Source organism: Numida meleagris, chromosome 3, assembly GCF_002078875.1.
Source record: "Numida meleagris isolate 19003 breed g44 Domestic line chromosome 3, NumMel1.0, whole genome shotgun sequence".
Classification (NCBI taxonomy): Eukaryota; Metazoa; Chordata; class Aves; order Galliformes; family Numididae; genus Numida; species Numida meleagris.
In genome coordinates, this window is record NC_034411.1 from 14,292,170 (window position 1) to 14,320,052 (window position 27,883).

Genomic DNA, 27,883 nt, shown 5'->3' on the forward strand with positions numbered 1-27,883 from the left:
AAACCTAACAGAAACAAACTTACAATGAAAAGTCTACTACAAGGAAAGTCCTTTATGCCGCCCACCTTAAGATCAAAGGGTTTTTAATTCCCATCTTCTTCTAAAGGAAATCCCCACAATCAGAAAATTCTAAATCATAGTTCAGTGAACATAAAAAATTTTACAGATGTAAAATATTTGTGAAGCACAAAGCACAAACTTTCTACTGGCCTTCAAAAGAAGCAGAAATTCCTGTTGGGGAAGTTTGGGAAACAGTGTGATTGGTGTTTTCCTCTGGTTAGATTATGGATTGGTCATGAAGGTAAATAAACATTCTAGTACAGAAATATTTGTGACATGAAGGCCTGCACAGAGAAAAAGGAAACTACGTTTGCATTTGTCCCTTCATTCAGATCTACCACGTTAACTTATTTTTTTTTCCATACTGTAGTTTAACTTTCCATTTTATAATCAAAATACTTTATATTCCCGGAATGCTCTTTGCTGACACATCCCTTCTAAGCTCCTTTTAATCCCTTGTCCTACTACTGAAAGAAATTTCCTTTGGCAGCTTCCCCTGCTATTGTGTACTAAAGATATAAAATATATACTTGGCTGAGAGTGTAACTAGTTGAAAAATTGGCTTCTCTTGCCAGGTCTTTAGCAGAAGGGAAAGCAGACAGGTGGTATAAGTAAAATCTCAAACCACCCCAGACTTTGATTTGGAGTCCAAAGAAAGTGACCTCTCAACTTGAAAGACTATATTTTCATCTCCTTAGTCCTTCCAGTATTTAATCCTGGCTTTGCACTACAAAAACATGGAGCTACATAAGATAACTCATAAATTATTTTTCCATATTCTATCCAAAACAAACAAACAAAAACCCAAAACAAACAAACAAACAAAAAACCCTGTAGTTAATGGACACACTTCCAACAACAGTGGACAAAACCTAAGCTGATATCTTGACTCCTAAACACTTTCTGTAACAGAAGTGGTAGTACATAGGCTGGAAAACTATATCTCCCTTAAGAAAGCAAAGCCAGATGAGAAACAGACACAAATGGAGTAAAATGTAAAGATGTACACATTTAACAAAAGCACAGTGAAGCTAAAGGAGAGTAAGTTTAACAAGGGACAAGTGATTAAAGTAATTAGGAAAGTAATAAACGGTATCACCCAGACAGTGGTCTTTACTAACTGTTCAGCCCCTCCTGCTTTCTCCTTTTATCTGTTTCCCATTTCATGCTCCTAATCAAGTTCAAACGAGGTGTATCTGCTCCATCTTTGCAAGCTTGACCTACTTTAGAAGGATTAGGCAGCACCATGACATATCTACCCCATTTTAGGAACACTCGGTGCACTTTTAGAAATGAAGGCAACTCTGCCTTTCTCCTGAAGAGCCTTTATCTAAACTTTAAATACCTTCTGTGCTAAGTGTGGCTAGTAATAGTCTATAAACCTACAATAACTGGTACTAAAGAGTTCCCTAGATGTACTCATAGGGGTTTTGTTTTCTTTTTTCTTCTTGATGTCTGTCTATCCTGGTCCTTTCACAAGTACCTCCTCATACATTTGGAGCCACTTCACAGAGACTTGTTTTCCCATCTTTCTCATTCACATTCTCTTTGAGGACATTCAAGAGCTAAAACAATAAAATGTGCCTTAGCCCTTCCTTTCACACATCAGTTCTTTGTCACATAAATTTACCTAATTTGGTTCCAGCAAGTGAATCCTTCCACCACATATAAAAATTCTTTTGGTTTTGGCCAGTCATTTCTCCCTTTTCTTTCTTTCCTCCTCTTTCCTTTTTCCTTCCCTCCCCTACCCTTCCCTTTCCCCCTACCTTTCCTTTTCCTTTTCCCCCTTCCTTTCCTTTTTCCTCCTTCCTTTTCCTTTTCCCTTTCCTTTTTCATTTCTCCTTTCCCTTTTTCCTTCCCTTTTTCCTTACCTTTCCTTCCTTTCTTTCCTCCCTTTTCCTTCCTTCTTTCATTCCTTCCTTCTTCCCTTTTTCCCTTTGTTTTCCTCCTTTCTTTTCCTTCCTTTCCCTTTTCCTTCCTTTTTTCTTTTTTTCCTTTCCCTTCCCCTTTTCCTTCCTTCACTCCCTCTCTCTCTCCCTCCTTCCTCCTTCTCAGAGAATCTATAGAAAAACTAGTGTATTTCCCTCAGGCTTCCCTAGTTCTTAATGAGCAGCAATGTAAAGTCACTTCTTACTACCTCCACACAACAGAACTTCAGCTAAGTATGTCTTCTCAAATAGTTTCTACTGTTGTATTTTTTCTCTTCACTGCATAATTCAGGTTAAGTATTTCTAGGTCTAAATTTTGCTAAAATGCCACATTTAATATTCAGTCTATTTATTCAAGTAGGAAGAGTACTGATAAATCATGATAAACGTTTTCTTTTACAAATCACAAAAATAGCTAAATGATTAGAAAAAAAAATGTAATATAGAGACTGAGTTCAGTCTCTGTGTATTGCACAGGAAAGAGGAGAAGGTGTGTGTTCCATGAGACCCTTACCTCATCCTCAGCTGGCATTAATCGCGGTAGCAGGAGGCTCCCAACTCAGAGAGGCAGGGATCTCAACAATGCTGGGAAGCTATCGACAAAAAATCTTCTTTGGTAATAGCAGGTACTTTTTGAAAACCTAGTGAAAAGAGAATGTAAGCCACCAGTGAGTCACTGGGAGATGTGGCCTACCCTTGTGCAGTAGCAAATGAGGAAAATTGCTATTGTTATTTCATTTCTGCATAGTGTGTGTAGTGCTACGGGCAAGTCTGTCTCCCCGCACAGCCAATTTTGCAGGAACATTGAAAGCCCACCGCTGCTTCTTCTGATTATGAGCTGTCATATGCTTCTGTGTTTAGATGCTAATGCTGAGTTCACTTGAGCTTCAACAAATAAAGGCCAGACCTAAAGTCAGGCTTTAAGGAATGGTTTGATCAAGGCCTGGATTCCTATGGAGAAGAATAACGTGTAAGAGCCTCGTTAGAAAAACAGTTAGAGGTACTAAGTCCTACTGTTTCCTCCTAACATACGTAAATGTTTTCTCAAAAGGGCTGGTTAACTTTTGGAGAATCTCTCAGAGAGTTCATCACAAGCCAGGATAGTTAGACTTCAGCCAAGATTTTAGGAAATTCTGCAATCCGTATCTGGCAGAAAGGCAGACATAACCTTTAGAACGATCTCTGCTCTATTCTGATCAGTTTAGCAGGCTGAGGAAGTCGGCTGTTAGCAGGAATGGAGGCTGCAGCCGTGACGTTCGAGGGGAGGGCTGCCACACACGGTGAGCTAGAGGAACGGGGCGGGCGGGAACCTCGCAGAAGTTTGTAAAGAAATGTGAATACCTGGCACGTGCTGAAGTAGGACCGGGATCGGCCGGCTGGGAGCAGCCAGCGTCCCTGGGCCCCTGACAGCTGGCTGAGCACGGTCAGTCAGCGCTTACGGCCAACAGCATTCCAAGCGGTTACCGCTCTTTACTCAATGGCCGTTACACAGAATCTTGAGGACGGCATCCCATTACGGGTGCCTTCGATACAACAAACGCTCATAAACCTGCTCGAGTACGGCGGAGCCACCGCGCGGGCAGGGCTAGAGCTGGCGCTGAGGCGGCTTTCCTTCAGAACGGAGCGAACCTCCGCGCGCGCCGCCTCAGCAGCCGGCTCGCGCCACTCAACCGCCAACGGCCGCGCCGCGCGCCCTCCGCGCTCTCGTGGCAGCCCCGCCCCCGCGGCGGCAGTTGGGCGGGGGCCGCCGCCCTCACTTCCTGGGCCGGGTGGGGGCAACATGGCGGCCAGGGGCGGCGTGGCCTTGCTCCTCGTGGCCGTGCTCGGCCCTCCCGCCGCCTCAGTCTTCTCTTCGTCTGCCGTGGGCAGCCCCGGCGAGCCGCGGAGCCGCGTGCAGGTGCTGTGCGGCTCCAACTGGAGTCTGGTGCTGCAGGGCCAGTGGATGGTGGAGTTGTGAGTAACGGCCGCTCGCCCGCCTGGGGGTGGGGTGGTGTGATGTGGGGCTCACCCCTGAGGGGCGGCCGCGGGGCCCGGCCTCACCTCGGCCCTGTGCTGCCTGCTCCGGCGCGGGGTGGAGCCGAGGAGGCCTGTGCCCGTGTGCGGGCAGCCGCGGCCTGGGGCTGGGCCTCCCCCTGCCCGACACCTGCCGTGCCCTCTGCTCGCTCCCCTTGGTGGCCTCGAGTTGATGGGCGCGCTGCGCCGGGCTTCGGGGTCTGGTGAAGGTGGTTTTTCTCCAGGTTTGTGTCTTACGCAGACGCAGCGTTAGGCAGTGCACGTTGTGCCGCTTGTTCGGGGCGGGCTTTCACTGAGGTTTGTGCGAGCTGGGAAGGCTGAATTAGGCAGGTAGTGCTTAGCAGGAGCGGTGTTATGTAAATAGCACGGTATGCCGTGGCTCTTGTGTTCCTGCTCTTTAAGAGTTGTGCATCACACTTCATTAATTTTTCAGTGCTGCTGATGCTTTATCCTGTTGACAGCTGCAGAGGTTTGCTGGTTGTGGCCAGGGCTCTAAGTGCTGCTGGATAACTTCAGTGGTGTCGTGACTTCACTGGTGGCATAAAACTTGTTGAAGAGCGTGTGACATCCTGCGCTTGCAGGCGAGCTCACCCGTTTGCGTTTAGAAGGGGGGAAAAAAAAGGAGAAATAATTTAAGCTGTGTACTTGCATGGTAGCTGTGCGAAGTATAAAAATGAAATAGGACTTTATTGTGACTTGTGTGCTCTTTATGTCTCTGTAGAGGTGCTTTAACAGTTTTGAACAGACGAAGTAGCCTGTGAAAAAGGACATGGCCCACCAATATCTGAACTTGTGTTCCTTCAGAAATACTTCCACAGCTGCTCAAAGTTTTATTCCACTTTAATATTGAATTTGAGTTACCCCGAGCCTTCTAGAGGGAGGGACTGTCACTTTCTCACGGGCTTTGGTGCTCTGGATCTCACTGCAGACATCGGGTTATCAGTTAATGGATGGAGGCGATCCTGAAGCAGATGATCAAAGGCCTGGGGATACCCACTGTGGCAGCTGGGTACAGGGGTTTGCTGGTTTGCTTTTGAGTCTGTTGTTTTTTGTTTTGTTTCTGGTCCAATCTTTATTTGTCTTCTTGTTCTGACATTTAGCCCTAGGTGGAAGTTCTATGAACTTGCCTATTCATACGCGACTCGGTGAATCTTAGGGAGGAAATAGGCTACTTAAGGTGACTCAGCGCTTTCTTGTATTTCTGAGAAAGCGTTTAAGTAACTAGTGGTGTGTGCCTCTGGGGAAGGAAGAAGACAGGAACTGACTGAAATCAGAAGTGGTTGGGATGGTGAGCAGTTCAAATCGCGTTGTGTGTCTTTACTCCACTTGAAACGCTGCTCCACTGACTAAATTAATTTTTTTTGTATACTGTGCTTCATGTGGGAAAGAAACTTGATTCTCCGTGCTACTTTCTGTGACACACTTCTAATACTTCCTAATTCTGAGAAGGAATCTTTGCCTCTCATGAGTGTGCATCTTAATGCTGCTGTTTCTGAATGAGGTTTGAGTTCTTGACTGCGTCTAAACAATAGTTTGAGATTCAGAATTAGTTTCTTATGATTCTTACAGCTGTTCTCATATTGGAAGATTTGCCTTCTACTGATTTTTATGTGGCTTAGAGCTGGTGGTGTGGACTTCACTGATGCATTTCTGTGCTGTGTGTGGGTCTGTTGGCAAGGCTGCAGTGCTGTTCATCAGAACTTCATTCAATCAGAGAACCTGCTGTTTCTTTATAAGACTTTTTGTAATACAAAAGCTGTCAGGAAAGTTTTTTTCCTCCATTTGTGAATGTAGTGTAGGCTAACTACTATACGCTGCCACTATTTTTATGATTTGTTCCTGGGTGTACAAATGGAGAGACTTAAGCCAGAAATAACTTGTATGCAGGATTCATAGGTGTAATAGGATTTTTCTTCCTTCATCCCTCCTAGCTGAAGTGCATGTACTCGACTGACTACTTGTAAGTAATCAGTTATTTGTAGCTGACAAAACTGCAGGCCCTGGAAGCACTGCTGCATTTTGATGATAATGTTCTGGATAACTTTGTGTCTGTAAAAGACATCGTGACACTTCTTGCTTGCTGTTACTATCACAGCACACAGACGTTTGCCAAAGTGTTGAAAGTATGATGCTGGATTAAACTGTTGTAAAAAGTTTCCTTATTTCTACTTTGCAGCTGCAAGATTTTGTTATGCTAGTGTGAGGAGCTTTTTGTCTTTATTTTTAATGTTATGTCTGTTGGGAATATAGAATACTGATTCTTGGTCTCTATCCTTGAGTGTGTTTTAGGCTGGTGCATTTTGCATTCGAAAACATAGCTTGTTCCACACTTGATTGATCTCAATTTAACTTCCTCTTTTTCTTGAAGTAGGTAAATGTTAGTAGTCTTTATGCCTCTGATTATAAATTATCTCCTGTTGATCCTACAGCACTTCAGGTGTTTGCTCATTGGGAAAATCTCTACTTCAGATCCCACACAGGATGTAAAATGTTTTGATTCCCTTCAGTTTCAGCTAAGTATTAATGCTGTGTGATCCTGAAAATGGGTGTTAAAACTTTCAGTTTTAATTCTAGCCAAGGCTTTGGAGGGAAAAAAGGAGGAAGGATAGTAATAACCATAGTAGTAATAAATAAGCAATAATCATGTTTTCACATCTAGCTTATCATATAGCCTACAGCATAGGCCCATTACTTATTTCCTTATCATTTATAGTTAAAATATTGTCCTACTCCTTAGTAGGTGAAGTTATCAGAAGGGGTCAGTGCCTAGTGCTCCTACTGGATAGTACGCTTCCAAGAGATTGTGCAGTAAGTCTTGCCGAATGTGTTGCCGTTCACATGGTTTAATGCTTTTAAACAGCTCAAAAGACTCTGTAAAAACTTCAGAATTCAATAAATTATTTAATAATTAACTTAGATTCAGAACTCAGTAAGATTAGGGAACTTTCTGTCACTTGTAAGAGTATAGTCTTTTATTTTTCTAGACTTCTCTTTGTCCTAGTAATTAAAAACAAACAATAACAAAAAACCCCAGCAAATACTAGAGCTTCTGTTTGGTTGTGCAGACCTCCTGACTGAGTTGAGAGGAAGCAACCAAATTATCTGTGAATTCTTCTTTAATAACTGAACGTCGGCTTATCCTTTGCCAAACAGTGGCTGAAGAGAAACTGATAAAATGCGAAATTGAAATATCCTTGGTAGCAGATGCTTTACTGTTGTCAGAAGGACAAAACTGTACTGAATGATGGAACTTAGTTTGCTGAAATACTTGAAGATTTTGCACCCTTTTTCAGGGATTGATCGGCTTTCTGTTTTAAAGATGAATGCTTTATTTTTTTTCAAAAGGATAAAAGCTTGTGAATGGAACATTTGTTTGTTCTTTTGCATTGCAGATGGCACTCTTACAGCTTTCTTGTTCTTGAAGCTAGAAAGCTGAATAATTACATTATTTTTGGCCTTGCTTCCCATCTTGTTCTTGAAAGGTTAAATTGCACTTTATTAGTTAGCTGTAGAATGAGTGGTGGGTGGCACACCAAATGTTATCCTAGAGAACACAATTTCATTGGCTTACAGTGTATTACCCATGATTACATACCCAGTGTATTACAGTGGTCAGCAGCTACTTTCCCCTTGATTTGGATATTACTGGAAAAGATATGCATGTCAGGTTGCTGAGGGAAATACAGCAAAATGGGAGCTTGTAAGGTTGAGCTCTAGCTCTGAAACAAAGTCCCCAGAACAGCATCTTAGTGCATTGCCAGTCTGGTCAGTTGGCAGCAGTGCCTGACTTCAGCTTAGCCCTTGGTTTGGGCTGTGTGAAATAGTCCAAATACTGTGCTTGTGGCTCTAAAATAATCTCTTAAGCTTTTGTGAGTTCCTATTCAAGTTCAGACCTAGCACAGCAATACATTTAAAAAATGTTGTTGGTCCACAGAAATTGGGTTGTAGAAGGAATTTGAGATATTTGATTTATCTCAAACATTGTCATGAATGCTGCAAGCACATTTGCTAGGGCTTTAGCAATTTGCAGAAACTTACTTAACTGTTGTGAAGCAACTGTTCTGGGACGGGGAGTTATTGCCTCGCCTGCTTTGGAGGGGTTTTGGCACACTGGCAGAAACTTCTTGTCTGCTTCTAGAGTCTTTACTGTTGGTGGTACAGGCATTGCTGTGTTGGAACATCTCTAACCTTGTCCACCACCTTCTCACCTGAAAAGCAGACTAAGACCACAGAGTTGACTTTCTGAGACTTGTCTTTTGCTGAAATTAGGATGCTGCCTATCCTGCTTCAAGACTTACTTGTTTTTAAGAACAAGAATGAAACAGGTGGTAGTCCTAGGATAACAATGGAAGACAGCAGGCGCTCTTTGCCTTGAGACTAGTTGGGAGGATACTTTGTTTCATTGGGAATGTCATTATGTAGTTACCGGGCACAGCATACCACCTCCCATTCCATCAGCCTGGAGCTCCCGGCCTCCTAGTATCTCTGAAGATAAGAAATGCAAGAAATTCACTACACTGTGTACAACAATTTTGCTGCAGATGAGAAGAGGAACTATGCAATGATTTCAATTAATGTTGTCAATAATAAAAGCAGAATAACATATTAACACAGTTTATTGTCAGATATTTATGCAAATAGCTCAATTATACTGTGTTAAAGATTTCTTTAACAAATAGAAAATACCAGTATGTGCATCTTGATAATACTTAGGTTTGGGGCTGTTACCACTGAAGCAATGCCACACTTACAGGCTATAGAGAAACAGGTCTGGCAAGCTGTTAGTTGGAAATAATGGAGATGGGAGAGTGTAGAGAATATAAAGGAGAGGAATTAAAGATGTGAAGGAGTAATAGCTAGCCTAAATGTGTTTTTTCTACTCTCATTAAACCTTTGGTAGGTTTCTGTGTGTAATTTGAAGGGAAAAAATGTGTGTCACTGAGAACAGTAGTTCTGCAGTTTTTCCTCTTTCCCAGCTCACTCTGGTTCTTGGTAGTCTGCAGTATCTACAGGAGTTCTTTCCTCTTGCTCACTTGCAGGTTGTGTGCTGCCTTCAGTCTTTGGAGGAAGCAGTGACTGATTGACTTATTCCATAGTTCAGTACCTGCCTTTCCTCACTTGTTCTTTTTTTTTTTTTTTGCCGTTAGACCATAGTGAAGAAGGATGCCTTATGCTGCAGGATCTCATGATAGGGTTTTCATGTGTGAAGGCTGTAGAAACCTAGTTCAAAGGAGAAAGTGATCTTAAGTATTGCAGTTTTCCTTCTTAGTACTCTTATTATCATCTTAAAAACAGATCTAAATTTCCCCCCTTTTTGGGGAGAGTACTTCAGTGGAGAAGGTCTGAGAACTACTGTTCTATGTGCTTCTAGGCTAGGGTACTTAAGCTTAAGTCAGATTAAATGAAGTTTTGCCATGGAACTAATTAGCCGTCTGCTTTACTCACCTCTTTAAGGTTTGGGAGAAGCTTGGACCCTCCCTTTCAACTGCGTTTTATTGTTTTATAGTATTTTCCTACTGGACATCTGGGCTGCCAGTCAGCTGTATGGTTTTATGACTGATGTGGATGGCTGAGCGCTCATTAAATTCATGTGTTTCAATGTTACACAATATCTACTTTTTCTAAATATTAGTTTGTTTTAGCGTTTAGAATTTCTGGTAGGCAAGTGAGAAAACTACTTGATAAAATCAAAGAAGCATTTTTTCTGTTGTTGCTGGTACCATTCTATTAGGAGCTGTCCCAGCAACTGCACCTCAAATTTTTATAGTTATTACGATCTGAAATCAAGCTCATAGCTTGGTTTGTTTTAAAGAATGCCTTTCATAGAAGAAACAGATAAGTTGTGTGTCTTGAGTGGAGAAAAGCTAGACTAAACATTTCCACCTTTGCTGTTTTTCTCTTAAGTCTCTGCCCATTGCCGCAAGCTGTTTTACCTTTGTTCTTAGATTCTTGCAACTTCCTGAAACTGCTGTTGCAGCAAAGTGAAGAGCAGTGTTCAGGATTGTATCGATAGTCACTAATAGTGATACTAACAGGCAGATAGTGAGTCATTTGCATTCATCTGAAGATGAGCGAATTGGTCGATCCCCTAGCCAAGTAGTTAAGAGTGGAAATGATCAGTGGTGTGGCCCATCACGTTGTGTATCAGAAAATCTAGGTCAAATCATTCTGTGTTTACCAGTTACCTCTAGTGATACGACTGAATGGCATGCTTATTCAAACAGATATTACCCCAAGTTTCTATTTTGTTTTTATTGCGGCCATCAGTGCAGTTGCTGATATTTGAAAGCCAGTACTTGTTCTTATGTGCCTGTGTAATGCACAAATCACTGCAAGCATGAGCTAATCCAGCTGTGGATCAGAGATGGAAATAGACTTTGCTTTTCTTCACTTAAAGCGCTTAACATTTTTCTTCCATATTTTCTTATGCTCTCTGTAGAAAACTTTTAGTCCTGTAAGGGATTGGGGTGGGACGTCACCTGGCTTCTTTGAAACAATAGTTATAATCAACTAAATCTATGGCTGTTGCAATGGACAAGACCGGTAGGTAGGCATTTGCCTTATATACAGAGGTGAGATGATGGATGAGGATATTTAGACTGTAAAGCTCTGTGCTGTGTAAGAGGCCTAGTAAGGCCACAGGTGAGGTATCGTGGGTATGTATGTGCTTGGGATAACGAACTTGGCAATGTGTAATTTATAGGGATGGGGTGTTCTCAGTCAGATTCTTCTAAATTGCTTTTCAGTATGCAGCAACCTACTGGAAACTTTCTTGTCAACCAAGTGTACGGGTCTTGGTTTTAATTCCAGTAGACTTTGATTTAAGCTGAGAAGACCTGAGTGCTGTTTTCTTGGAACACCTGTATGGCCACAGGACACAGTGCAAACAACATGTTAACAGTTAAATGTACCCAGTACTGCAAAAGGGAGAGCTAGAGGAGCAACAGCCCAAATGCTGGTTGTGTACAAGTGCTAATGGTTTCCTTGTCTGCTTGTGGAGTATGATTGAAGAAGTTTAGGTTGCATCTGCTTTTGTAAATGACCTGTTCTTGGGTCATATGAATTGATGGACTATAATAAAGACTAGCTACACAGCAAGTGCATGGATCTGCTCTCCTACTGCTTGACATTTGATACATATATATATACACACATATACACTTGAAATATATACTTTTGTATACCTTAAGCAGGCTGAAGATTAATATAATCTTCAAAATCTCATGGCATGAATTTGACTCATCCAGAGAAGCTGGATTTAGAAAACATTCAGACTTCTGTGTTTAATTTTAGAGCAACATCAGTAGCGTTATCTGACATGTGGTTTCTTACCTGTCACTCAAACTATTGTAATAAAATGTAGGCTGTTCTTAAAGTACAGAATCTGTCAAACTATTATTAAAATCTCTCCACAGGGCAGCAGCTCTGTGTGTTGAGGTTTTTTTTCCAGCATCCTTTTAAACAATGGTGACAAGCTCTTTCTTGGCACAATTAGATTTATTTACTTTTTTCAGATGTACTCATAAAAAATGCTATTTCACAAAAAAAAACCAGTATTAGCTTTAATACTTAAAAATGCACTTCGTATTTTACTGTAATAGAAATTTCTGATTTTAACTAGTATCCTTTTAACATCAAAATTACAGGATTTCATTTCCAAAATACCTAATATTTTTTGCAGTGGTTTTGAAACCTACTAATCACTCAGGAAGTCTGATTCTATCTCTTCCATGAGAAATTATGTTTCAGATTTTTTATTTCTTTATGTGAAACATTTGTGGCTTGAGAGATCTGTCCCCAGCTACTGAGAGAGTAAGCATTCCTGGTCAGAATACCACCGGACAGTGAGAGGCGCCTCTGTTTGAGTTGGACAGCAATACTGGCAGCCAAACCGAAGGGGTGAGGCAGTCCCTGGTAGAGGTTCTCAGTCAGAGTGTAGTGGATATGTGGGCTGTTACAGATATTGGACTCAGCCCATGAAGAAATTTCTTCTTTCTGTTAAGAGTGGATGAGGAGTGTGGTCATGTGTACTGAGTACTGTGACAAATAGCATCTCTAGGTGAACTAATTTTGCTTCCTTAGCTTTTAAAAATATTAGAAACTCATACATTTTGGCCCCTATTCAGTTTAAGTGAGCTGTGGCTCACTTGTGTGCTAAACCTGGTTATTCTGTGTATATGCCTAATATGCATATATAACCAAGCATTGCAACCTGCAGAAGCTTGACAGAGGCTTTGTCAGTCTTAAGACAAAGTACATAAAGATGGCAAATGGGGTTCTATCAAAGCATAAATGTTTTCTGACTTAGCCTTTCAAATCGGGTGTTCTGTCTCCATATTGATAATATCAATAAGAATGTCAACCTTGATTTTAGTGGTTTTAATCTCTGATAGTGTAGAAAACTCAACTCTTAAAACATGTGTTCTTATCTTGCTGAAATTAATCCTAAGGAAAAGCAAAACAGTCAGGACAAACAGTAGGAATTTAATGTGAACTTTCTTTAAATCTCTAAGGAGTGCTATTGTAAAGGGCATGCTCTGATGTATTGAGTAGCAGGCAGAGGCAAATGTAATTTCTAAAAGTGCAGAGGTGTGGGAAATCAATACAAAATGTTAAACTGAACGATACCATTTCAGAGGACAGCCTGGTTTTAACAATTTAGAAAGCTGTCTTGAAAATGGATTTATTTTTCTATGTAAATAGAATAATGTCTGGTGACAGTTTTAGGTATAAATTTCCACAAGTTTGAGAAAGTTGTTTGTTTTAATAACATTAAGAAGAGTGTAGTTTGATGCAAAACTACTTGATTATCTTATTCAATAGACTTGATTATGAAAAACTGCTTTTTTTTCCCTGTGACTGATCTGTTTGTATTTTCTGTTTGGTAAATCAATATGAATGCATACATATGAGAAGATTAAAATATTTAACCTTTTTTTGCCCACCCTCTTTAGCTATGCTCCTTGGTGTCCAGCTTGTCAACAGATTGAACTGATATGGGAGAGTTTCGCAAAAGAAAGTGAGCAGCTGGATATCACTGTGGGAAAGGTGGATGTCACTCAAGAACCAGGTATAGTATACAGACAATATTTTTTTTAATAAGGGAATTGAATATCAGTATCTGAATGTGCTTTATTTTGCTGGAGTACTTTGGTTACCAGCCAAGTCAGAATAGAGGCTTCTAAACCAAAATAATGTTATCCGCATTTTGCATCTCCACAGCTCACATATGTGAGCTTAAGTGTTCATATGGTCAGTTCAGAGAAATTAAAAATTGAAGCAGTGAGCGGGCTTCATATTGTACTAAAAGAGATTTACGTGTTATTTTAATCTTCTTCACTGGAAGCTGTTGCCCATCTCATTCCTCTCCAGACACTGCAGAGGAATTCAGTTCTATAGCCTCCAATTTCTGTGTTTCAGAGTGTAGTACCACTACCACAGAGTGAATCTGCTTTAATAAGCTTCTAGTGATTTGCATTATGATGCTGTTTTATTGTCTTGTTTAATTGTAATAGTGCTTTTAAAGTACAGCCTTGTTTTTTCCTGTTTTGATGCATGTATGTAAATGTTTACAAAAACAAATCCCTAGCAGTCCACAGAAGCATAAATACAGTCTTACTTGTTCCTGCTTTAGTGACTCCTTTCAAAGTTTTAAATGTTTGTGTAAACTGTGTACCGACACTCTTCTTACTTTAATAAAAAAAAAAACCACCACCAACAAACCTCTGCGTCTCTGGGTAACACATCCTGCTGGTTATGGCTTTGAAAGTATAACAGATCTTGTGTTCTTTTTATTTGAAAGCATGCCAAACAAGTTAGCTTTACAAACTTAACTCAAGGTAGATGAGTTGAATTGCTTAAAAATTCACAAGAATTTGCCACGTTAAATTCACAAGAAAATGCCTGCAGTTCAAGGCATCGTGTTGGTTAATGTTTTGTTAAAAACCTTTGGTTATAGGAAAACTGCCAAAAACCTATTGATGTTGGGCTTGCCTATAGTGTGTATAAAAATAACGGTTCAATAAAGGTGAATTTGAACATGAAAAAATTTTTACATAGAAGTTGGCTATACATTTTATCTGTTTCTTCACATTAACAAAGCAGGGCTTACTCTGGAGTTAATACTGTGGGAGAGGATCCAGTGTAATCCCATCTTCTAATTGTCTCCCAATTAGACGTTCTTGCTTAGGTGTTATTCAGGTTTGAGGATCTCAGTCTTGATTATGAGATTTCAATGTGATCAACTTAAAAATGCACTTCCAAAATGAGGCTTTGGCAATAAAATATTTGGGATTTGAAGACATTGGTCTTCCCAGTAAAGAATTTGAATGGTTAAGTTGTGAACTGCAGGCATTGTTTACTTGAAGACTGATACTCAAATTGGAAAACAAAGATTTATTACAGATTTGACCTTCTTGCATTGATGTAGTTTTGGAGGTGTGCAAGTTCCTCTGGAATCTCTCTGAGGTATCTGAGGTACTTTTACTATAGCCTTGTGCTTCAGTCTTTCAGTTCTTGTGCTTAAGTGTCCTGTCTCCTATTTTTCACTTGCCCAGTGAAAGTAGTTGAAAATACATAAAATTAGGGAAAAAAAACATTAGATGTGTGTAGGGTTGCATAAAATAACACTTCAAAACTCTGTGGGGCAAAGTAGCCATTTATGGTGCTTAATTACAGTAGCTACACAGAGAAGCAATGCTTAATGGATTTACAGCAAGTTTCAGTCACTTGACATACCGATCTTAAAGTACTTAATCCTTCCTTGTCACTTCTATTGAAGCACTGAATATTTTTAGAGCAAATAATGGAGGTGCTTCTGGATTTCAGAGTTCTCTGTATTTGTAATGCCTTTAAGTTCTCAATCTCAGCGTTTACCACTCTTTTTAAAACAAGATTTCTTGTATCTTCCATACCTGATCATCTTGGAATACTTCGCTGTTGAAAGCAGCAGTATTTTCAGATAGCTTCTGTACCCACTTTGTATTTTGGGGGGGATGGTGAATACCAAAGCTGTTAGGTTTTTTTCCTGTTCTTAGCTTTCTGCTGACAACATAATGGCATATGTCAGTTTTAGATTTGTAAATCCATGCTTAACTTTACTTCCAGTTAAAACTATTAGCCAGTTAAAGTTTGTATTAGGCATGTGCCAAAACAATTTGCAGAATGTTCTTAGCTTGCTGAAGCTGACTCACATCTGATTTTGCTAATTTAAGGAGGCGCGTTAAATATGCAGAAACAGCTCCAAGTGAAGTTTTAGGATGCTTCAGTACATCTTGGCAACAGATTTTGGTTTATATATTTCATTGCTCGTTGTAAGACTGTTGATACTTGCTCAAGGATAGGTTAGTGATAAGAGGGATTTAAGCTAGCTATTTCTTTTTGTTTGCCTGACTAGTCCTCATTAGAATATCAGAGTTTTTCAGTGTTCCCTTAACTTTCTCTGCTCTTAAGCTTGTTAGGGTCTTCATGGCTTTCCACTTCAGTTTTTCTTGTGCTGCTCTGCTTTCTGCTTGATTAATTCTACTGTTACTCTCGCTTTTTTTTTTTTACTTTACCTTTCCTTCTGCTGCCATGGCTTGAAACTGTTTTATAAGATTTCCCTCCATCCTGCCCTCCACAGCAATAAAAGATGAATGCTGAAAAGTTGAAGTCAAGATGCCTTCCATTTTGGAACTTGAGAAAAAAAGAAGCTTGTGCTTGGTTTGATTTAAAAATCTTGTTTTGTAGAGGAGTTTACACTGGAAGAATCACTAGTACTGAAATTTAAGAATACCTGACTTAGTTCAGTCTGATTCCTCTTTGTTTCTATAGGCAGATTCTCTCTTGCTGAAATACTTTCCATTACCAACTTCCTGGTGCAGTAAGCTAATTAATGACTCAGTTCCTTGGAAGATAGTTCAGAGCTTTACAAAAGGAAAATGAAATTAAATAAATGATTTGTCCGGTCCCCCTTACACTGGAGCTTTGTATGAATGACTAAAGGTATTCAGCCCTTACTAAAGGAATTAAACTGTTATGTTGTGACTGTGGAGTGTGGTACTTGTAAGTTAGCGCAGTGCCTCCTTTCAGTGTGGGTATTGCTTCCAGCCAGTCTTACGAATCCCTGCTTCAGCCTTTCTTTGTTCTGCCATCTCTTATGTTTGCCCAAAATGCTGATGTGACCCACCCTTCTGGATGATATGAAAAACTACTCTCATGGCTGAAACTTGTAATATTTTGCAGAACAGAATGTTGAGACATCCCAAGCTTTGTCAGTCTGTTAGCGTAGCTCTTCTATTTACATAGGTAGGAATAATGTATGGGAAGGAGGGATAAGAACCTAGAAAAATCCAAAATATTATTTTGCTATTGTCGTGTTTATGAGAGAAATTGTCTTCCTACAGATACCAGAACAAATAGATTGTACAGTGTACAAGGATTGTTTGGAAGAAGCAAAGAACCAAACAAGCAAATGAGATTACTTAATTTAATGACTTAAGTACAGGCAGTCTTAACTGTGCACCTCTAAATCATTTAAAATCAACTGGAGGATGAAATAAAATCAGGAACCAGAGTTAGAAAGACACTGTTGTTATTGTTGTGGTCATTAGTGGCCCAACTTTCTAGATGGAGCAGTGGTCACTTGGATGAGACTGTACGCAGACGTAAGCACTTTAGCTTGTGAAATACAGGTGCATTTTTTTTGTGGCTCTTTTTCCTTTTGTTTGAAAGGGTGCACTGCTGGTCTGTTTGGTGAAAACATTCAGCTGTGTGCAAATAAATATTCATGAGTAAATTCCATGTAGAAAAACCATCTTGTAGCAAGCATCCTTCAGGGTAAGTATTTTGTATTTGATTTGGCAACAGTATTTAGTTTTTGTTAGTTTGTAGCAGTTCTGAAGATTAAACTGTTAACTGTATTTTCAAAGTGGTAAAAGCTGTACAGTCTGCTTTCTAGTCTACAAATATAGATCTGTAGGTGTTTATAGGTAAGTCAGAATGCTGGGAAATTTTCAGTTTTACATAACTGTTTGTGTTTTTTCTTCATTTGTAGGATTGAGCGGTCGTTTCTTTGTCACAACACTTCCTACAATTTACCAGTAAGTATCATACCAAAAACAATTGTCTGTTTCTATGCATAGTCTCTTTTGTGTCCTGTGTGTACAGTGGTACGAAAGATGCAATGGCTGACTGGCTTACATATTTTTTTAATTTTTAAAACATTTCTCAGGATCTCAGTGCACTTACTGAACATCAAATATGTATTTTTAACTTATGGTGGAAGATTTTTCCTACAAACAATTTTGTACCTAAATAAGTGGTGCTTTTCCAGTCTGAAAACATTGTTTAGTAGCTTATAAGAACTGATGCAAGTTGGCATTTATTGGCTTCTTAGAAACCTGGCTATCTGAGAGCAGAAACACTTGACCTTTTATAAGTATATCACTTCAGTTTCTTATTTTAATAATTGACTGCCTAGGCATCATGTAAAACAGTGCAGAAACTTTACTAATCATATAGTACTGCTTCTGTTACTACTAAATTCTTAATCTGATGACTCGGTACCAGAATATTGCTGTTGTGTCCCTCTGGCCACTTGTTTTACGCTGTGATACTGAAATGTAGATGACTATGAAGGAGTATTGTTTTTCAGTTCAAGTTATTGCTTATAGGTTTATTAGCAAAGTCCTCATCTGGGGACTTCTTTAACTTATGTGGCTTTACTAAATTCCCTTGTTACCAGTGCTGTAGGAAACAAATCACAAAAGCTTTTTGCTGTGCCTCTTCAGTAAAGGGTCGTATCTATTAAATAAGGAGCCCTTTAGGTCATGATATTGAGACATATGTATACTTGTGTGTATATATAGATATATATTTTTTTAATTCCAAAAAGCGTGTAAAAAATTGGTTTGGTTACTTCGTATGTTTTGTATTCACTGTAAGGTGAATATGAATAAGTACAGTGAATAGAAGTTTTAATAAACAGCAAAGACTAATTCTGATGGAGAAACTGCAACTATCTACCAGATAATAGTTTTGAAACACTGAAAATACATAGGTATGCAGCTTTTTGGGCGAGTCAAATCTCTGTATATGGATTTTGTTGATTTTTTTTTTTGGGGGGGGGGGAGGAGGGGAGGGTGGTTGGAGAGGGGAGGTAGGAGTAGCTTGTGTTTTCACCGTACAGCTAAAGCAATGTGTGTGTTAATTTGTTTTTATGATTTTTAGTGCAAACGATGGAGTATTTCGCAGATACCGAGGCTCACGGACATTGGAAGATCTTCAAAGTTATGTTTTAGAGAAAAAATGGGAAGCTGTGGAGCCTGTAGCAGGATGGAAGTCTCCATCTTCTATAATGTAATACTTTGTTTTTATCAACAAATATTATAGCTCAGTATTCATTAAGGGTGTTATGTTGATAGCTAAAAGACAAAAAGCCTTTATTCCCTAGACATGTAGGCTTTGCAAAAGTGATCTGTATTAACAGCCTCCTTTTGCGATTTCTCACCTTTTAAAAGCAGTTTGTTTTGTGCATTTGATTTCGTTCATGCCTGCTGAGGCTTGTTTATATCATCTCTGAAAATGTATAAAAGAAGGGAAAAAGTACAGCCACTGAGCATTACCTAAGTGTCAGTTCTACTATCTGCTAAATACTGAAATCATGTGCATGTTTATACAGTTTATTACTTGATTTCTGGCTGCTTGTGGCAGAAGCATTTAGCTGCAAGGTTTTCTTATTTGTTTGGAAGGAAGTATTGTGCCTTTCTTTAGAATAAAGGACAGCATAATGTCTACACAGTATCCGTTATTTCTGGGGTATTTAATTTTCTTTGTAATTGCATAGACAGCTTGCATGCTCTAAAAGATGAAACAAAGGTGTGACTGCCCTGCATTTCATTTTTAGTAAAACTATTATATATAAACTCAAATGAAAAACCCACTGGGTATGCTTATTTCTTACCTGAGAATGAGGAAGAGGTATACCATATTTAGTAATGGGGAGAGGAGCTACAGAGCTGCATGCTGCTGTGAGGTGGGGAAAAGATGCTCAGAGTTGAACTGTGGGAAACTTCTTATGATTAAATTCAAATTCTATCTCAAATCATTGTTTCACTGCTTTGCACTGAGCCAGCTTAAATGAATCTAATATGGAGAAAATATAATTGTTTGCATTAGCTTCCTTCTGACAAATGTTAGAGGTTAAAGTCATATCAAAAGTCTACCGGAAGAAACTTTTTCTGGTTTCTGGTCAGTTTTTTTATGTATCTTATTTGTCCTAGAACCTTTTCTTCCCTTTTCATTGTGTTTTAGGATGCATGGTATGGCAGGACTATTTCATCTCTCTGGGTGTATCAGGGTAAGTAACTATGTGGTAATATATTCCATACCACCTACACCTTCGTGCTTAAAATAATACTCTGTTTAGAAGTCAAAATCTAGTTGAATGTTTCTGTTACCATTTTCAGACTTAAATTTTCCTCATACTACACACCCAATATATTGTTACGTATCTTTGCGCTAGAAATTTTGCAGTACCAACAGGCTCTCTGCCAAAAATGGCAGTTCGATTACAAAGGTTATCTGCAATACTGAAAATGTTTACTCTGCATCTGTATTTCAAACTACCAGCAAGATTCACATGAGAACAAGCTTGGACAGTAGAAAAATGATCGAGAGGGAAATACTTAATGTACAGTGGAGTATGTTTTGAACTTAGGAAACTTATTTTGAGACATTTCATTTGGAAGATGTTGAAGTTTTTCCTGGTATTATAAAAATGCTGAAAATTTTCAGACACTTCCAGTTTTGGCCAGGAAACATGCTCTTTCTTAAGATCATCAAGTGTAGCTGAGATTGAAAGACTATCTGTAGCAAAAGCCTTACCATTGTAATATCTGGTACAAAAAACAAGTGTAGTAGGGAGTTTGCATAGAGTTTGCAACACTTCCAGTAAGTGTTTATCTCAGGATCAAATCAAACTTTCCATTAGGTTTCCTGTGCAAGCCATCTTCTTTCTTTTATTGGATAATAACTTTCCATAGCCTTCTGTTTTTCCTCTTCTGTGTAATGTTGTCCTTGTCTAGTTTCCTTGCTGAAAGATTAAATACTCTGAGAAGGAACTTTCTCTAATTTGCTTTATACTTGGATGGATATTTCAGCTGTCCATTTCTTCACTCTTTTTGCTGTGGTATCCTTGCATATGCTTTAATAAATGCTGGATGCTCTTCTGATATTAAAGAGAGGAGGGAGAGATGAATCTTGGAATTCAGAATATTAAAGCTTCTGTAAATGTTGATTGTGGTTTGTTTTCTAATGAATTTACTCTTAGAAGAGATGTGATGTTATATATGACTTCATGTTGGACTGTTTGGTTTGATGTGATGCTTAGTTCAAGCAGATGAATATGTAAGCTTGAATAACAGTTCAATTTCAAAGAAATCTTGATGTTGCAATCTGATTTTTCTCTTTGAAAAAGGAAATGACTTACTTGGTATCTGTGTAGAATAGGTGGCTCTTAAGAGCTAAAGAGCTTGAATAAGAGAGAAATGGCTCTATTTTGAATGAATTCCCAAGTTTAAGTGTGCTTTGATCTTGTGCAACAAACCGTGTCCACCCCTCTGCTTCCCAAGTGTAGTTATGGGGATAAAGCTCTGTATGGAGTCCTTCGCTTGGCAGTAGGCTTGTAACCTGGGTATAAAATAACACCTGCTTTGAATCTAACGTAGTTGCTTTTCTGGTTTTGAAATGATTATCTTTTAAAGTACCTATGTTTAAAATGCCTTCATTGGTGTTCTGTGACAGATGTACAGGTTCATGCCATAGGTTCTTCTGACCTGTTAATCTCACTTAAATACTTCCCGAAAATACTAAACCCAAGAATGCTGTGATACATTATTCTATGCTCTGAGTATTTCTCCTGCATCTACCTGTAGTAAGATTCCCTGTGCCTATCTGCAGTGAAATTAACATGAACAATTCAATAAAGCAAAAGGAAGATTTAATGGTATATTTAAAAAAACAAAAAAGTCTAGTGTGACAGTTAAAGGGTAGCTGTGGCTTGAGTGGGAAGAGTTTGGTATAAATACTGTTATGAAAGGTCTTAATCAAATGGTAACGGAGTTACCATTTCATGATTTATATAACGGAGAATAAATCACATGTGGTGTTTGGTATGAAGTTAATAAGTATGTTCTCATTTCCAGCAAATTCATGACTACCTCACTGGCACTCTTGGATTTCATGTTTGGATTTCTTACGCAGTCTTCATCTTGGCTACCTTACTGATTGGCCTGTTCCTGGGTTTGGTAAGGAAGTGTATTACTTTCTTAGTTACTGCAGACTAAAATTTCTAGGTAACTTGGAGCGGGTGTGGGGAAGGGTGACGGGACCAAAAACTTTGCTAAGGTATACTGCAGTATCTGGTCCTAAATTGCTTTTTAATTGATTTACAGTTAAAGTCCTGGAGTATTCAGTACTGCAGATTGCCCTTCTAGTGTTGTTGCCTACTTCTGGTAAAGGTTAGGGCAGTTCACTTAGCCTTTTTATGAAATTCATGCATCAATTTACATTTGCTTCGTCCATACACCAAACCAGTGACTTACATTGTTCTTTCATGTTAAAGACTTCTATACTTAAGAATTGCTTGTGTGTGGTCAGAATGATGTAAAGACTCCAACTCCTTAAAACAGGCTTTTATGGAGCGATTCTTATTAGCTGAAGTGGGAGTCTATTTGTGGGAGTTGGCAGTGCAAGTTTGCTGCTGTACTGTTACTGAAAATGGAAGGATGAAAATCTGAAAGGCTTTGAAGATTTTGGGGGATTTTAATTGACTTACTCTATTTTCAGGACGCCAATGATGTGGTTACAGATCACTCTTTAAAAACCGACTTCCTTTTCTTCTGTGATCTTTTGCTTTTAGTCCTCATCAGTAATTGAAAAATCTAACATCTCTTCTTCCTAACCACAACTAATGCGTTCATACAAAAATCTTCATGACATCGGAAGGATTATTCAAAGAAAGCTTTATTTTAAAGTTCAGAGCCATATCCTGAACCCTGTGGGTTCCATTAGTGGGAAAATACTCAAAGTTGCTTTACCTGTGGAGTTGAAATGACTTTCTTTGGGAGTACTTGAAAATGTGGCTTTCTAATCTCAACATTAAATGAGAAATTGAGCTGGAAAAGGAGATACAGATGGGAACTAGAGTTTTGTACAAACTAGTGGTTTGGTGCACGTCTTGCAACTGCCAAGCCAGTTAAACAAGTGATGAGCATTACTGTTTTTAACTAGTGGCTAAGCTGCTATTCCATACAGTTGTTTCAGACACTTGGGTCTCTGTCCTTCAGCCCAAATATTTATGAAATAAAGAAAAGTTGTGTAACAGGCGTTTAGTAATTTCAATGCAGTGTGTGTATTTAGGCAAAAACACTTTTTTATATGTAATATATGTAGTATTGATACATATGTTTTTATTGTACAATTAAAACAATTTTAGTTTTCAACAAATGAATGCAAATCAAGGTAACTTGAAGCAAATGGGCGTGTTGATTTGTTTTATTAAATTGTTTTTCCACTTACCCAAAACGCGAGCAAAAATAAGAGAAGCTTCTAGTCCAAAAAAGAAAACCCTATACCATAAAATAAACCAAGCAAACAAACAAACAAAAAAAAACCCAAACTGAAAAAAGTTGAAAAAGTGTAAACTTAATATTGCAGCCTCTTCTAAGATCTTTTCTGATTGAAATGTAGTTCTCTAACACTGTTTCATTTGTCTCTTTATTTCCTTTGTGCTATTCTTAATGTATGGCAATGAGAGAAAAGTCTTCCTTTGTGTTTTGATTGTATGTTTTCCACAGTAGGCTGCTCTATCAAAGAGACAAAACCAAAAGACAAAATCAGTTGTGAAAGATTAAAGTAAGGAATGTATACTGGGGAGGCAGTGGGTCAGAACTGAATAACATGCCAAAGCATAGAAAATTTTGGCCAAGAAGATTTCTGGAGTATGAAATACAATAAAAATCCTCAACTCGTTCTGAGCATCTCTCCTGAATCTTCTGAAGGTGCTAAGCATTTCAATTCTGAATAAATTTAGGGAGGCAGGAGGCAGAAACTGGGGAGTGGAAAACAGAGAATGTTTGTTTGTATACAGAGCTTGCATTTTCTTCCCCTGGTTTTTTAATTGAGCTCCTGCAAACACTTCTTGCCTTTGAGCCAGAAAATGCAGCTTTCTAGATTTTATCGAAAAGGATGAGTAGTAAAATAGACATTTCTTAATTTTTTATAGCTATAAAGACAAGTAGAAAAAATATTTAAACCTAGTATTTGTCTAGGACTTGCTGACCACTGCATTTCTTTGTTTCCTGTGGTACTTTCAGAAAGGAAATCTGTTGATACTCTTGCAGTTTGAGCTTGAAGTTGGATGAGACAGTAATGTTACTTTCCACTTTAAGAGCCAAAGCTACAAAGCGGTTAACATTTATTGTATAAACTAAGTGTTAAAGCACTCAGTGTAGCTCCAGCTAGGAATGGATATGCATTGTGTATTCTTTCTGGAATTGTTTTTGAGATCCTGTCAACTTCAGTTGACTTTTCCTAGTGGAGAGAAAAAATCCAGACTTCGTGAGTGAAGTATCGTATCTGTGCTGGTGGTAAGACCAACATTTATCACGAGTCCTCTGAGCAACATCTTGCTGTTCAACAGCTCTTTGCACATTTCGAGTTATGGAAAAGCGCTCATCTTTGTTCAAGTCTGAGTATCTAAAATTATGTGCTGTTAAGAGTACTTTGCTATTCAAATTGTAGCACGCTAATCTTTCTTGTCAAGTTCGCTTTTTAAGAGCTCCTGCCAGTGAAGATAGTCTGAAGTGAGAGTACACTGAAAATCTCAGCAGTAGGGAAAAGAATCCAGAATTAGTTCAGAACTAGGGTGATGGAAGATGAGTAATGATGTGTCCCAAGTCACACTATCTCTTCTCATCACCAACTTGCTGATTATATTGTTACATCGGGTACAAATATAATAGCGTAGGGGCTGCTGGAATTAAATGTGTTTGTTAACAAAGCCTTTTTTCCCACCCTTTACCCAGATGCTGGTTTTGATTTCAGACTGCCTTTGTCCGTCAAAGACAAATTACAGAAATGAAACATCTGGTAAGAACTCCTAAGTGGGTGAGATGCTATAGTTCTAAATGTATGCTTTTGGGAAGTAGGGCAATATGCCATCAAGCACTTAAATCTCAACAGTAAATCCAAGCATGCACTTTAATCACACAGTGACAAGAAATGGTATGTCTGAAATACCAGTAAAAGCATCTACTTGGAAGTAAGCTAAGCAAACAACAACAAAAAGTTCCAAAAACCAACACCACCAAAAAGCAGTATTTCTTCCACAACTGTGGAGAGACAAAAGGCTTTCAAAAGGACAATTTCTTAAATAAATATACCGGGTTTTGTTTATTTTGTGTAGCTGCATCTTTGCTAGATCTGTTGCTTAAATGTAAAAGTGATTTGCTTTGGTAGGGTACTTCTGTATCCTGTTATGTACTCTGTGTTGCCTTAGGAGCATTCTGAATCTATACAGTTCTCTATCTAATTTGTGGAAAGAAAGAGAATCAAGTAAATCTGGATACTGCAGGAAATAATAAACTGACAGTTGAGCAACTTGAACTGCAGTTTATCATTAGCCACAGATCAGACTCGGTTGCAGTATTGAGGCTTTGAGAGTCCCTATATGAGCTTCATATGGGGAAATTTTAGAACAAGTCTTTCTGGATCCGGGTCTTGTACACAGCTGTTTCTTAGTGCCCAGGGGGAAAGGGAGAAAATTTAGCCTCCTGGTGATTAAATGTTGTCTTTTTTTAACCCCTCCCTCACCACATATAAAAGCAAATTTCCCTCTGAAATTTTAAAGTTACTCACTAATCTTAAAGTAATATGTGGTGTGGGATGTCTCATCTCCTTCAGATAAAAACAAAAGGTACATCTTGCTGATCCCCCATGAGTGGGCTTCAGACCAGTATTCTGCGCCACGGGGAGTAGGATGCAAAAGCTTGCATGCACAACCGAGTCTGTTGTCAAGGTCAGACGTCTGCAAAGTTCTAGGACACCTCGTGGCACAGTTGTGCTATCAAATGGTGTCAAAACTGAACTGTAATTAAAAATTTCTTTTTGTAACTGTGTACCTCTGTTTACTGTTTAAGATGAAGATGCATCTGTGACACTTGCCGATGAGACTTTAGCCAAATTTAGAATCTTAAATATGCAAAATTACTCTTTTCAAAACCACTGTATCAATAGAAGAAGTGTATTGCTGCAATCCGCTATCCAGTTGGCTTAGTGAACAGCAGGTGTTACCTGACAGAGCTTACCAGTATCACTTTCTCACTGATTTGTTCAGTAATGATACCTCTTCAAGGAGATGAGCAACCTGTCCTGTCTTCAGTTTGTAATTCGGTGGAACCAGTTGAAAGCTCTCTGCCTGATATGCAAAGAAAAGAAATGATAATGGAAGAGAAATAGTACTGAAGATTTATTTGAAAGAATTGAAAATTAAGGGGAAAAAAGAGTGCTATATGAAAGTTTTCAACAAAGTTCATGAATATTTTGGAGTTATATTATATTTTAATGTGCGTAATGTATTTCACTTATGTATTGGTGTCCCTTTAAAAGACATTGTTTTGAATGTCAGTCTAACTTCATTCGAAACTCTTTTGTTTAGAAGTAATTACAAAGGAGAACGTGGAGAATGCAGAGAACTCGGTGTTAGAAGAACCAGAGGAGGCCACAGAGCTTTCTGCAGATGATGCAGAAGAGGCTGCAGAGGTAAAAGAGCTCTCCGAAGGAGAAGATGCACCAAATTCAAGCGTTGATGATTCAGAAGAGGATTTGGCACTTGGAAAAGAATCAGGTGAAGAAGAAGAAGAAGCAGATGACTTGAATGAACGGCCTTTAGCTGATTCAGAGACTGAAAGCTCAGTAAGACAGCGTCGAAGTCAGGTGGCTGATCATGGACTGTAGTTTCTGGGGTGTATTTTATACACTTGGACCAAAGAAGTATCAGACCTTGGGTCTGAAGCTGAAGCTTACACTTGATTTATCACATGTGTTTACGGAAAACCTCTGCTCTTTCAGCAGGCTTTTCTTTTTGTTTTAAACTAGTAATTATTCACTGAGTTTGTTTTATAAGCGTAAATGCTGTGTATTGTATAACTTTAGCCATGACAATCAAAGTGCGCGTTATTATGTGTTTGAAGACTTCTGAGGGAAAAAGGGGTGTGGAGGAGCCTCAGCATTGACCTAAACAAGGCAAGGACTTTGAATTCTTAAGTAGGTTGGCAGGGCTGTGACTTTTTCTGTCTGAATGTTAATTTTTTCCAAATGCCACAGTAGCACCAGATCAGTGATAGAGCGGTGAAAGAAGGTACCTTACTCATCTTCTGTTTAAAGATGTTGTATACAATGGATTTACTTTTATTGCTTTCAACTGAAGCACCTTTGTATCTTTCTTAATGTTTATTTTGAAAGTATATCATGCAGCATGCTTTGTGCCCTGGTTAGTGTAGCCCCAAATTTTTCAGGCTGTGGTAATTCAGAGGCTTGCTGCATAGCTCAAGCTTGTCAGCTGGTTTTTTTGTTTGTTTGTTTTTTGACCCAAGGAGTTTGAATAATCAAAAGCTTCAGGCCCATGAAGAATGACAGCTAGATGCTTAAAATATCTTTAAACCTAAGAGTTTTAAAAGAAATTATTTTGGTCAGGGAAAACTTCTGCCAAAGCATGACTCTTTTCTTTGGAGATTGTAGCAAGAAGCACTCATTTTGCAGCCATTGAGTTGTATATCTCCTGCCAATACAAACTTGTCACGTGTGGTGTAGTTCTGCTGTTTCCAACCCAGAATGATTTTGGCAGAGCTCAAACTGCTGCAGTAATATTAATTGAGGGGGCACTAAGGGGTTCACCTTTGTCACTTTTCTACTTTGTTACTGGAATCAGCACATTAGGAAAAGGGGGGGCAGGGATGAAAAGCAAGGAGAATCTTTTGGTTTTGCTACTTCTATCAAGGTAAATGTGTATCAAACTGTATGAAGTGAACGTGGCTTGCCAGGTAGGCAGCATTAGGTGTGATTAGCGAACTAAGTCATTAATGAGATCTGTATTTTCCTCCTTTGGTTGACTTAGTTAATGGCTTTTTAGGTAAGGAATATCTACAGTGAGATTGTGAATGTTCCTAATTTGATATGTGATCACATGTGCATAAGATGTGTCTTAAGATTAACTTTTTTATATTGCATAAAACTTGCTAATGTGCATGAATTTCATCTAGAATAAAGAGTAAGCAGATGAAATAATTTCTCTTATTAGAAGAGAATTTGCAAGTGCAAAATGCTAGTTTCCTTTGAGACTGATATTAATAGGGCCAATTTGTCTTGAAATTCGATTTTTAATGCTCGTAGAGAGCATATTTACTCAACTTTACTAAGAAAGCTGAGCTTAACTATTGCATATTGTGTCTTGGAACCATATAGTAGAAAGTTTAAATTTTTCTTTATACAGCTGTAACACAAAATTACACTGCATCTATTAAATATGATTTTTTATGGAGTGCGCTGAGTCTTGAGGTTGTATCTTATTCTGCTGTAGTGGAGATATGTAAATACGCTTTCACATGTGGAAGCATACAGTTGCACTATAATGAGAACAGTTGGTTTGTGTTATCTGTGTATTCTTCCATGTAATTAAGAAGCTGTACAATCTCACTGGCAGCAGGACTCCGTATCAGTTGAGATGTATTTATATTTTTAAAAAAAAAAAGCTCAAACTAAGCATGTGTTTGTAAAACTTAAAACTTCTGTAGCTACTGTAGAGGGAGAAACTGCACATAAGAGCACAGAGAACAGTTTTGTAG

At 38.7% G+C, this 27,883-nt stretch overlaps 1 protein-coding gene across 2 annotated transcripts; it reads left to right on the top strand.

Moving 5' to 3' along the window:
* TMX4 (thioredoxin related transmembrane protein 4) lies at positions 3,723–27,867 on the top strand. 2 transcript variants are annotated; one of them, XM_021392479.1, is made up of 8 exons: positions 3,723–3,941; positions 12,956–13,071; positions 17,035–17,080; positions 18,210–18,338; positions 19,293–19,338; positions 21,185–21,286; positions 24,068–24,131; positions 25,699–27,867. In XM_021392479.1, the coding sequence occupies exons 1-8, from the start codon at positions 3,769–3,771 to the stop codon at positions 25,995–25,997; spliced, it is 975 nt and encodes a 324-aa protein (XP_021248154.1). In that variant the 5' UTR covers positions 3,723–3,768; the 3' UTR covers positions 25,998–27,867. The 2 variants fall into 2 exon arrangements, with proteins under 2 accessions (XP_021248154.1, XP_021248155.1); XM_021392480.1 differs by having other exon boundaries at positions 25,702–27,867.

Coding starts and splice junctions, on each gene's coding strand:
- TMX4 (XM_021392479.1), top strand. CDS start 3,769: ATGGCGGCCAGGGGCGGCGTGGCCTTGCTCCTCGTGGCCGTGCTCGGC. Junction 18,339..19,292: donor AAGTCTCCATCTTCTATAAT/GTAATACTTTGT, acceptor ATTGTGTTTTAG/GATGCATGGTATGGCAGGAC. Junction 19,339..21,184: donor ATCTCTCTGGGTGTATCAGG/GTAAGTAACTAT, acceptor TCTCATTTCCAG/CAAATTCATGACTACCTCAC.